Below are 11106 nucleotides of genomic sequence, written 5' to 3' on the forward strand. Positions count from 1 at the left end.
ACAAAATATCTAGCTTGGCCTCTTAACTCCAGAGACTCTAAGGGCTGCACAAGGCAACAGATGAAAATGCTTACACATTAAACTCAATGACAAAACTCAAGACGACACTAATGGCTCGTGTCCAAACTATAGAAATCCTTTATTTAGTTTGTATCATCACGAGGGAAGGGAAATTTTCTGATAATGGATATTCACCCCTGAGTACCATAAGGCTTTTTAAAAATACTGTTCTGAATATAAATCTTATCAATTATTTTTCATTCCTCCCTGTCTTCTTGAAGAGTCTTCCTTAACATTAATCTGGCCTTTTTATTGTTAAAGGTATCAATATAAACATCTGCTACCATCCATTGCTATTTATAGCTACACCCTCGGGTATCAGGTGTCTGTCCCTTACCAACCAGAGATCCTACATGGTCGTATTTTAATTTTTCTAACTCCCCATCAGCTGTCATTTGACAGTATTCATCAGCATCATTCCTACCTTTTGCCTCATTTTACACTTAGTCCATGTCGGTGGCTCGAAGGGGCTCCTAATAAAGGACAAGTGCATGGGCTCTGTGGGTCCCCAGCTGCTCTGAAAGGCGTCAGTTGCTTCAAATGCAAATGTTCAGCTAAGTGAGGTCCTTCCACAAAAACTCAATGTCAGGCACAATTTTTCTTACCTCCGTAACTGTAGAAAGCATCTTTTTCTTTCCTTCCAATTACAGTTCCCAGGATCTCTACCTGCTTTATTGGGTGCCCATTGTAAAAAAATACACCTGAAATTAAAAAAAAAAAATCAGTCCTTGAGAAATGGCAGGCCCCAAGAAATTCAGACGTCTTTTCCTTAAGGGTCCAAAGTAGAAAGTTTGGCTTTAATGAAGCTTGTCCTAATGCAGAAAAGAGAAAACCAATGTTGCCCAACTAGATCTGGTTAATCTTCTTTCCACTTGTGAAAATGAAATGTGCCTCCTTGTGGACCTCTCACAACGGGCCTGAAAACAGTCATTAGATTATGAGACTATCTATTTTGAGGGACTGCAAAAGAGAGGAAATCACAAGAAAGGCTTCTTTGACTTCTTTACTAGCACTTTTCTAGGAAGCCAGTCATCATTTCTATGAATTAGCAGTGATTTTGTTGTTTTTTTTTTAAAGAGAAGATAATTAGGTTACAAAATGCTGCTTTTTGGAGCCAGCAGATTACAAATCAAAAACTTCTCTCTTTAAAAAAAAAATTATTTGAGAGAGAGGAAGAGCGAGCACGTGTGTGCAAGTGAATGGGGGGGAGGGGCAGAGGGAGAGAATCTTCAAGCAAACTTCCCGCTGAGTGTGGAGCCTGATGCCGGGCTTGACCCCACAACCCATGAGATCACGACTTGAGCCAAAACCAAAAGTCAAGTTGGACGCTAAACCCACGGAGCTACCCAGGTGCCCCCCCGCCAACTTCTCGTTTTTAAAACTATTTTAAAACTATTTTCAAAACCCAGAGGACAGATGCCAGCAGGCAGGTTCCTGCCAGGGGAGAAACCTGAGAGGATAAACCTTACATTAATACCCAGAGGCCTGTTTTGGACCTGGGAAGGAAAACAGACAGAGGGACTCGGGCTGCAGGGAGTCCCTGATTCCACCCCCAGGTCCCAGTGCTGTCCTGCCCTTGCAGAGCTTCCCATCTGCGGCCCCCCAGCACCCTGACCCTTTTGGCGTAAGCTACTTGCATGTGCACCTGTCTCCTGCAGCTCATGAGTCCACACTAAAATCTTCTCCAGCCTGTTTTTCCTCCCATGATGGCTGAATTCTTTCCTTGCAGAAAGAGGCTGTAACCGTTTAAGTTAAGCAATTTCCTTTTTAAATAAAGATCTGACCTATAAACAAACATTCCTCAGCACAGACATTTGGCCACCTCCTCCCTCCCCACCAAGCCTGGGGAGGTGGGGGTGGGACAGACCTGTGGCCTGAACCCTGATGCCCTTCAAAATCCCCAGCCTGGCCTCCGCTGACGGCTCTCTTGTACCCCATGTGGATAAAGGGGCTGGGGACGAGTCACTCAAGGTGAGTCCCAGAGGATGTATAAGGAGGCTCTGAGCCTCAGCCAGGTGAAGATTCTAGGAGAGTGAGATGTGGTTGGAAGGAAAACAATGGTGGCAAAGTTAGCTTAAAGAAGGGCCCTCTCCCTGGCAGGGCATCCTTCTACCGATGACTTGCTGGATTAGAGACCACGAGCACGGGGCAACCGTGGGGGCTGTGAGCTGAAATGGCAGGACCACACAAGGGAAGGAGCCGGAGTCACTGAGTCATCCCCAAAGGAGGGTCACCCCCTTCCAGGAACACAGGGTGAGTGGGTTCAAACTGGCTCCACAGAAAATCCATGCAATTTTAAGAGCAGGAGAGTTCCAATCGACTTCTCCTGAGTTCTTAGGATTGATATCCAGGTCCCTTAGTTACTACCTTTGGTAAGGCCCTTGGGGCCTTTGCCACCACCTGTCTGCCTGACCAAACACAAAGGAAAAAGGGTGACTTCAGAGGGAGAGCCCTGCAGGACTGCTGTAGGCAAGCTCAAGACATCCCGACCACAGGAAGAAGTCTAAATCGGGAGAATGAGCCTCCCCCTAGGGATGTGGGCACGGAGTCCTCTACTGAAGTGTACCCCAGCACCGTGCCCTGACCAATGCTCATGTGCAGAGAAGAACCATGGCATGGCACTGTTCGGGTCTGCTATAGGGCTGGGGGGGCTTGGAGAGGCCTGAGCTCCAGGCTGTTCTCTGGCTGCAGCCAGCCCTTTCTGCTTCCCCAAATGCACTGACAGGTAATAACACTTTCTATTTGTGCACTGGGCAGAGCAAAGTTAGAGAGAACCGTTTTCTAGAACCTGAGTGGCCTCCCCTACCCCATCTCAATGGATGGTCTGTCCTGGTTGCCAGGCATTTCTTGGTATTAGAGAGAGAACACTCCAGAGTTCCATATGTCAGTTGTGGCCCCCAGGACATTAGTAGTAGGAAGCGGAACGATGGAGGTCCCTGGACCCACTGGAAAGCCCACTGCCTATCCCGAAATGTCTCCCAGCAGGTCCTGGAGCCACTACAGGGTGCTCTGCTGGTGACGTCTGGAAACTCAAGACAGTCCCAGGACTCTTTGGGTTTCCCTGGGACACCCTGGTATGTGCTGCTATGGTAGTTTTTATAGTATAGAGCCGACACACTTTGAGAAAGGAAACAGAGCTAGTCAAAAGGTGTTCTGCCTGGGTTGCAGCATACGAAAAAGGTGATAAGACAGGACTAATGACACAAGCCAGTGAGATCCTCAAGTCACCTGCGATGGAGGCCAATCCTCCAACGTTACAAACTATGCCGGGCCACTCGACAAAAATCTGAACAGGTCTTCACTTGAGGACACAAGAGACTTCCTAAAAAAAAAGCACAGAAAACAGAGCCCCCTAAACTTTTATCTTCTAGACTGACAATGGCCGGCCTTCAAGGGCAGACAGAGTCACTCAAAGATGCAAAAAATCCTTCCAATCTCAAGGAATTGATGCAGAAAACATCTCCAAAGCGTCTCTGAACAATGGAGAACAAATTCAGAAGAAAATAACACATGAGTTGAATCAAAACATTCAGAGAGGAGGGGCGCCTGGGTGGCTCAGTCGTTAAGTGTCTGCCTTCAGCTTAGGTCATGATCCCAGGACCCTGGGATCGAGCCCCGCATCGGGCTCCCTGCTCGGCGGGAAGCCTGCTTCTCCCTCTCCCACTCCCCCCTGCTTGTGTTCCCTCTCTCGCTGTGTCTCTCGCTGTCAAATAAATAAAAACAAAATCTTTAAAAAAACAAACAAACAAACAAACATTCAGAGAGGACGCCTGAGTGGTTCAGTTGGTTGAACATCTGCCTTCGGCTCACGTCATGATCCTGGAGTCCCGGGATCGAGCCCCGCATCGGGCTCCCTGCTCAGCGGGGAGTCTGCTTCTCCCTCTGACCCTCCCCACTCTCATGCTCTCTCTCTCACATAAATAAATAAATCTTTAAAAAAAAAACATTCAGAGAAAATCAACTGAGGAGAAAACACACTGCCTGGGAATAGAGAAGACACGTGTCCACGTGTAGAGAAACATGAACCACATGTATCAGGAGCGCAACTGAGCAGATGGCGGCCGGAGGCATGGACAAGAATTGGAGAGGACCACTTCCTCCTATCAACACAAGATTCTCTTCTATGACAAAAGAGCTAAAAAAAAAAAAGTTGGATGGCGGCTTTGTTGACTGAAAGCAAGCTCAGGAAGCAAAGAACAGAAAACAACCCAAACGGGGTGCCTGGGTGGCTCAGTCGTTAAGCATCTGCCTTCGGCTCAGGTCATGATCTCAGGGTCCTGGGATCGAGCCCCACATCGGGCTCCCTGCTCCGCGGGAAGCCTGCTTCTCCCTCTCCCACTCCCCCTGCTTATGTTCCCTCTCTCGCTGTGTCTCTCTGTCAAGTAAATAAATAAAATCTTTAGAAGAAAAGAAAACAACCCAAACAACAGATTCTGGCTGATTGGGAGTTCCAGCTACAGCCTTCCCCACATGGTTCTTCAGGTCCTGCTGCCTTTGTTCCACACACAGCCCCCCGACGCCAAAACATACCCGGGGATCCCCCAGACCATGAGGTCCCCAGGAAGGAGGAGGGTCAGGTGGCAAGGGTTCAGGGACCCAGGGTCACACACGCAGGTTTGATTCGGCTCTCACATCAGCCCATCCCCGGGCAGCCACCACCACGGTAAGACATTTGCCTGGTTCCTCTCTTTTAAAAGTACTTTTGATTTATCTCTTTTTAGTCTGTCATTATTTAATTGATGTCCGATAGTACTCAAATGCCTAAGATACTATTTTTCATATAATTCTTATGAATTTCCACTTCATCGGACCCTCTAGAATTAAATAAGTATTGTATTTTCATTTAAGCAACAGATTCACTATTTATCCCATTATTAAAGTCTGACACAGATATTTAGAATAATAAAGATTATTTCTGTATGCTATAAACAAAAAGATAAAACAAAAGCGACCCCAAAACTGGGGCACCTGGGTGGCTCAGTTGGTTAAGCAGCCAACTCCTGATTTCGGCTCAGGTCATGATCTCGTGGGTGGTGAGATAGGCAGGCTCCATGCTCAGCGGGGAGTCTACTTGAAGATTCTCTCCCTCTGCCCCTCCCCCAATACTCACACACTCTCTCTCTCAAAAATAAATTAAAAAAAAAAAAAAAAAAGACCCCAAAACCACCACCACCACAAACTTCATAAGATTTTTTCATAATATTTTTTATTTGTTTAACACTAAAACTGCAGATTAATTTAGAGGAGTTGACATTTTGCAACCATTTTGCAAGGCAATTCTGACGCATGGCAAATACACAGAGTAAGGTCAAATTTCAAGTTAAGGGCACAGTCTCCCACAAAATTGCTTTCTTCACTCACCAGCCCTGAATTTGGGCATTCTCAGGCCACCCACCCTTCTGACCAACTGGCTACAACTTCGGGGGGTCCTACAACTCTCTCAGCTTTGGCGATTTGTTAGAATGGGACACAACCCAGGAAGGTACTAGACTTATGACTATAGTTTCAAAATGAAGGGTACAAATCAGGACTCACTAACTAAAGAGATGCACTGGACAAGGTCTGGAGGAATCCAAGCACAAAGCTTCCACAGTCACAGAACTCATCACCCTCCTGACAAATCAATGTATGATTACCAACCAGGAAAATTCACCTGGGCCTTGGTGTCCAGAGTTTTTATTCGGGTTTCATTACCCAGGCATGACTGAATCATTGGCCAAATGACAACTCAATCTCTAGCCCTCTCCTTTCCCAAGGTGTTGGTCTGATGTCACCTGGCTGGAAATGCCAGTCCTCTAATCACTCGGTGTTCTTTCAGGCATGGACATCCCCTATCCCCAAACCAAACCAAAAACAACCATGAAAACAACACAGAAATAAAAACCCAGACTAGGGGAATTTCCCACCCCTAGAGCCCTACAGTATAATCTCAAGAGGATCACTCTTGTGAATTTATGGTTGCTGTCTGCTTCAAGCATAATGTTTCATTTTAAAAACTGTTAGGAGTCAGCAGTTAGTTAGGTTTTTAACAGGATGCCTGGAGGCCAGCAAAGGGGGAGTCATGGCTAGCTACGGGGGAAGGTCAGAGACCTCTCCTGGCAGCACTTCAAAAACAAAGCCATAAGAAGCTGGATCAAACCAGACAGGCTCAAGACAAAGAAGGCCAAAAACCTGGGCCAAGTAAGGGAGAAAAGGCACAAAACCCCACTCCTCCAAAAAAAAATCCCTCCCCAAGTAATAAATATTCTACCCCCTAATTAACAACTGTCAGTAAAAGGCAGGAACCCAAAACTTGGGGTGCAGCTCTCCCTTGGGCTCTCCTGCTCTCACATCTTGAGAGTGTGCTCTCACTTTATTTTTTAAAATTTTATTTAAATTCAATTTATATTCAGAGATAGAGTTCATCAATTTATTGGTTACATACAACACCCAGTGCTCATCACATCACATGCCCTCCTTAATGCCCATCACCCAGTTACCCCATCCCCCCCACCATGCCTACCTTCTGGCAACCCTCAGTTTGATTCCTAAAGTTAAGAGTCTTTTATGGTTTTTCTCCCTGTCGAGAATGTACTCTCACTTTAATAAACTTTCCAATTTGCACCGCTCAACCCTTGTGTCTGGTCTCTCCTTGAATTCTTTCTTGCAATGAGACCAAGAGCCTCTGGCAACATCCCTGGGAAGGGCTGGATGGAGGCCTCAGGGTCACAAGTCTCCCCAGTCCACCGGGCAACAAAAGCACATCTGAAACAGTATTACCAGTGACCGAGTAAAGACCATCAGGATCCGTTTTCCTTGGTTGGCTGTTAATACATCATAAAGTCCTTTACCCACAGGACGAGTTAAGCCCCTATCATGCCCTGATATTTCCCTGAGCACCTCCATAAGACCTTTATTTCAAATGCAAGGCTGGCATTTGGTGTGAATTGCTTTCTTCCTGAGACGAGCTATGAGAATACCAGCCTGTTCTGGAAAATGGACAACTGTGGGGGAGGACGGCTGCCTTCCAAGAAAAAAAACATAAAACCAAACACAGACCATTTCCAACAATAATTAAGAAACCAAGGTGTGGTGAAAAATCTGCACAAAAGGCTTTAGAATAAGGTCATCCAAATATATTTGTACATAGAACTGGAAACATACAGAACATCCTCTCATTAAAACTGTGCATACTTGAGCTTCTTGACTGACTCACAGCTTGCTATTCATTCAAAATAGCAAAGAGTTTAACCAAACTTCTCACATAGCACAAGCATGTGAAGATCCATACACAGCTATGTGAATTATTTAAATCTACCCCAAATTATATTTGTTACGTTTTTAGGTATGAAGAACCTATCTTTAGTAACCACCATTTAAAACAAAAAAAAAAAGTGATTTCTTTAACTTTACATTTATAATGCTTTGTTGCTCCAATTACTATTTTTTTGAGGGCCCACCACATGCCAGTCACTGTTCTAAGCAGTGGAATTATGTAGATGAGTAAGGCATATGTCTTTCCTCTCAATGAATTTATATTATTTGGTTCTGATTAACAGAAAACAAAACAAAACCCCACAAGAAAATCAGGCCTGGTTAATCCCCATTTTTACAAAGATGACATCTAAGCTTTGCAGGTGAGTCACATGCCCAGGCCAGGTAAGAGGCACTGTTAGGAAAGCGAACAAGGTCTAGAAACGTCTGGTCCAGTGAGCTTTCCACCAAGAGCTGTTCCAAAGAAAAATAACTGAGCATGTTAAAATATGAAAGACCTCAACGCCAGACAAAAAAACCCAAAAAACAAACAAACAAACAAACCCATTCCTGGGTACAAAGGTTACTTCCCCCAAGCATTTATTTTAAAAATAAAAATAAGATTTAGACTTTTGAACTTGCACAGAAATATATTCATTCGAGAGTCCACGCTAGGTCATTTTCAGAGCCTGCAGCAAGGAAGGCTCTCCTGAAAGCCACCAAGCCCCAACTTCCTGCAGCTTTGGGGAAAGAAGGGTGAGGGGCAGGTGCAGCACTGGGCATCCTCCAGGCCCACCAGCGACATACCTGGTACCTGGCGGGACTCCTTCAAGTCCAGGATATCCCCGATGTAGAGTTTTGCAAAGGCTAGAAACACAGGATCCAAACCCCACAAGAGGGAAGGGGTCTCCTCTTCACACTGGCTGGATTCAGGCTGCATCGGGAGGCTGGGGTTTGGCCTGCAGCCAACCCTGAAAGGCTCTGCGTCACGGAGTCAAGGATCTAGATGTGAGACCAAAAAAAAAAAAGAAAAAAAAAACCAGGGTGCAAGCTTTCAAGGGGTCACATCGGCCTGGCCCCGAAGCTGCTCCCCGGCGGCTATGCGGAACTCCGGGAGGGGTAAAAGCAGGGGTCCGGGGCCTGGCCAACTCACGCCACGGGCCTAGAGCAAAAAGGCATTCCTCGGGCGAAGGCCTGTGCGTTCCTTACGGCTCTCCCTCTGGAATCTCCTCTGCCCCACGCGAGTGTTTCTCCTTCCCCCCAACTACCAACTTCAAAACGCCTAAACGCTAACTTTTCACCTGGGGGAGCTACGTCCCTACAGGCGCACCCTGAAACCGCTCTGATGGGCGGGGTCCGGAGAGGAAGGGGCGCCCTCGCGGCCAAACACCAGGGGGTCAGAGCGGGTGGGTCTGTGCGTCGCTCGGCCCCGCACCTTCCGGTCTGGGGATGAGCCTGAGAAAAGGAGGAAAACGGAAACGAAAAGCCGGCCCGCTCGAAGCCCCTCCCGCCGCGCCCCCGCCGCCAGCCCGCGGCCGCCAGGAGCGCGCAGGCTCGGCCCTTCCGGGCGCTCACAGGCCGCGGGCGCCACGGCCCCGCCCGGCGCCAGCGCGCGGGGCCCAGGGCGCCTCCGGAGCCGCCGCGGGGGCCGGCCTCCGCTCCCGGCCCGCCACCGACCCACCTCTCCCGGCCCGGGCCTTCCCTCCCCGCGGCCGGCGCGAAGCCACCGCTCCGCCCCGCCGCGCCCGCCGCGCCCGCCGCGCAGCCCCATCCCAGCGAGGCCCCGCCCCTAGCTCGCCTGCAGGTGGCGGCGAGGCCGTCTTGCGTTGGCGTGGCCCAAGCCGTGCGTTGGTCCCTCCATCCGTCTGGCCTTCGTGGGCTTCCGCTGGAGCACGGGGCCCAAACCTCCGAGGCCGGGGGTCTGACTCTGCAATTGCTGCTGCCCCCAAACCCATCCTCCAAGTCTCCTTTTCACCCTGTCCCCCGCTAGTGGTAGGATCCCCAAGAGATTGGGACTGGTTCTTGCCGGGGGTGGGGGGGTGGGGGGGTGGGGGTGGTTCCTGATATATTAAATGAACAAATAAAAAAGCATAGAGCAGGTATGTGTGGCATTTTTTTTTTTTTAAGATTTTATTTCTTTATTCATTAGAGACAGAGAGAGAGGCAGAGGGAGAAGCAGGCTCCCAAGGAGCGGGAAGCCCGATGCGGGACTCGATCCCAGGACCCTGGGATCATGACCTGAGCCGAAGGCAGACGCTTAACCATCTGAGCCACCCAGGCGCCCTGTGTGGCATATTTTAAATGTTTATTTACACTTGGTGAGTGATCTGCTAACACACACACACACACACACATTGGGATTCTACAGTCTCACTTGGAGATAACATCAGTATCTAAATATGAGCCTTTGCGTGAATATTGAGGACTTGGCTTTGCCCAAAGCTAGCCATACAGGATTATGACAATAAATTTTGTCTTCTTTCCTCATTCCATCTACACTCTGGAATGTTGTACACTTAAGAATTTTGGAAAACTGGCATTCTGGTAAATCATGACTACCTTGGCGGTGCTTGTCCCCAGTGGTCCTAATTCAAAGTGAGAAAAGAGCCACATTCCACTCCCATAAATAAATAAATAAGCTACATCATGACATCACTCAAGATGGCAAGAGTTCTTCCTAGTTTATAGGGACTCTAAAATGGAAGGAGGAGTAGAGGTCATTCTGGCAGGCCATTCCCTGGGGGAGGCAGGTAGTGGCCAAAGAGATAATTACTAAAGTATTTAGCAGAGAAGGAACTTCAAGCAGCTGGAATGGAAAATGTGTGTCATTAGAATGATGGCATTTAATTACATCCCTGACCACTGAAGAAGCGGAAAAACAATCCTTGGCAAAGTACAGCATTGCCCATATTCTATTGCAATGAACAGTTGTTTCTGTGGAGCTTAAGATTCATTTAAGAGAAGATACCTTTTTTAATAGGAGGGAGACTCTCTTCGAGGAAGCACATCCAGTAGGACACCCAGAAGGATGGGTGCTTTGGCTGACCTGTCAGATGAGGAGAGACAGGTTGGGTGACATTTTCCTGATTGTACACATCTGCTCCAGGGTGGAACCCAAGAAGAAAATCACTACTGTGTGTACTCAGAGCCCAAGACTTCAGGAGTGACTCTTGCGGTTCACTCAAGGGTAGAGTGCTAGCGATAAGAACCCTTGGGGACTCCAAGCTTACTAACAGCCTTGGGGAGGGCCATACCCAGTGGGGTAAGCAGAGCAGACTTCCCCTGAAGTCATCTTTTACAATGAAGGGTGGATTCTTTGGAGACCAGGGATGTTTCTTCTGATCTGAGTTCAAAACTTGAGCTAGCAGGTTGCAACTGAAACCCAAGGTGAGATGTGGGACTGAATTTCCAGATTGCAGAAGAATCTAGAGGAGTTTGGGAGGATCTTCCTCCTGCCATCTTCATCAAGATGGACTCCAAGTTCTCCAATCCACTGCCTAGAGATCATAAACACCGCAGGGCCCTTCAGCTTGGGACTCCACAACACAGCAAAGCAGATATTTCAAAACCCAATAGTCAATGCTTCATGCTGGGAACCTTTCTTATGAAACCTGCCACAGCACTGAGAAGTGTGAAATGAAGCTTGGTTTTGCAAGCATTTTTGCCAGGCTAGACAATTTTTTTTCTAGAAAGTTAAGATTTTAGCAAATTGTTCTGGAAATGCAGGGGATCGAACTGCATATCTCCTACCTCAAAGTTCAAACTATCTTGCCTTAACCATTTTGACATTTTACTGGTAGAATGAAGTTTGTC

General features: G+C 47.7%; 1 protein-coding gene across 10 annotated transcripts in view; it reads right to left on the reverse strand.

The window, feature by feature from the left end:
* The window catches only part of STN1 (STN1 subunit of CST complex), a 42575-nt gene extending 33579 nt beyond the window's left edge, over positions 1-8996 (reverse strand). For 3 of the 10 annotated variants that reach the window (XM_035028569.1, XM_035028559.1, XM_035028527.1), the window contains exons 1-3: positions 8595-8807; positions 8101-8295; positions 666-761 (exon numbers count right to left, since the gene is read on the reverse strand). In XM_035028569.1, coding sequence (XP_034884460.1) covers positions 666-761; positions 8101-8233 — 229 coding nt within the window. In that variant the 5' untranslated portion in view covers positions 8234-8295; positions 8595-8807. Of the gene's footprint in view, positions 1-665; positions 762-8100; positions 8296-8594; positions 8810-8974 lie in introns of those variants that run through there. The other 7 variants (XM_035028580.1, XM_035028603.1, XM_035028596.1 and 4 more) reach the window with 5 other exon arrangements.
* Positions 8997-11106: the final 2110 nt, after the last annotated feature.

Source organism: Mirounga leonina, unplaced genomic scaffold, assembly GCF_011800145.1.
Source record: "Mirounga leonina isolate KUSES-001 unplaced genomic scaffold, KU_Mleo_1.0 Mir_114, whole genome shotgun sequence".
Classification (NCBI taxonomy): domain Eukaryota; kingdom Metazoa; phylum Chordata; class Mammalia; order Carnivora; family Phocidae; genus Mirounga; species Mirounga leonina.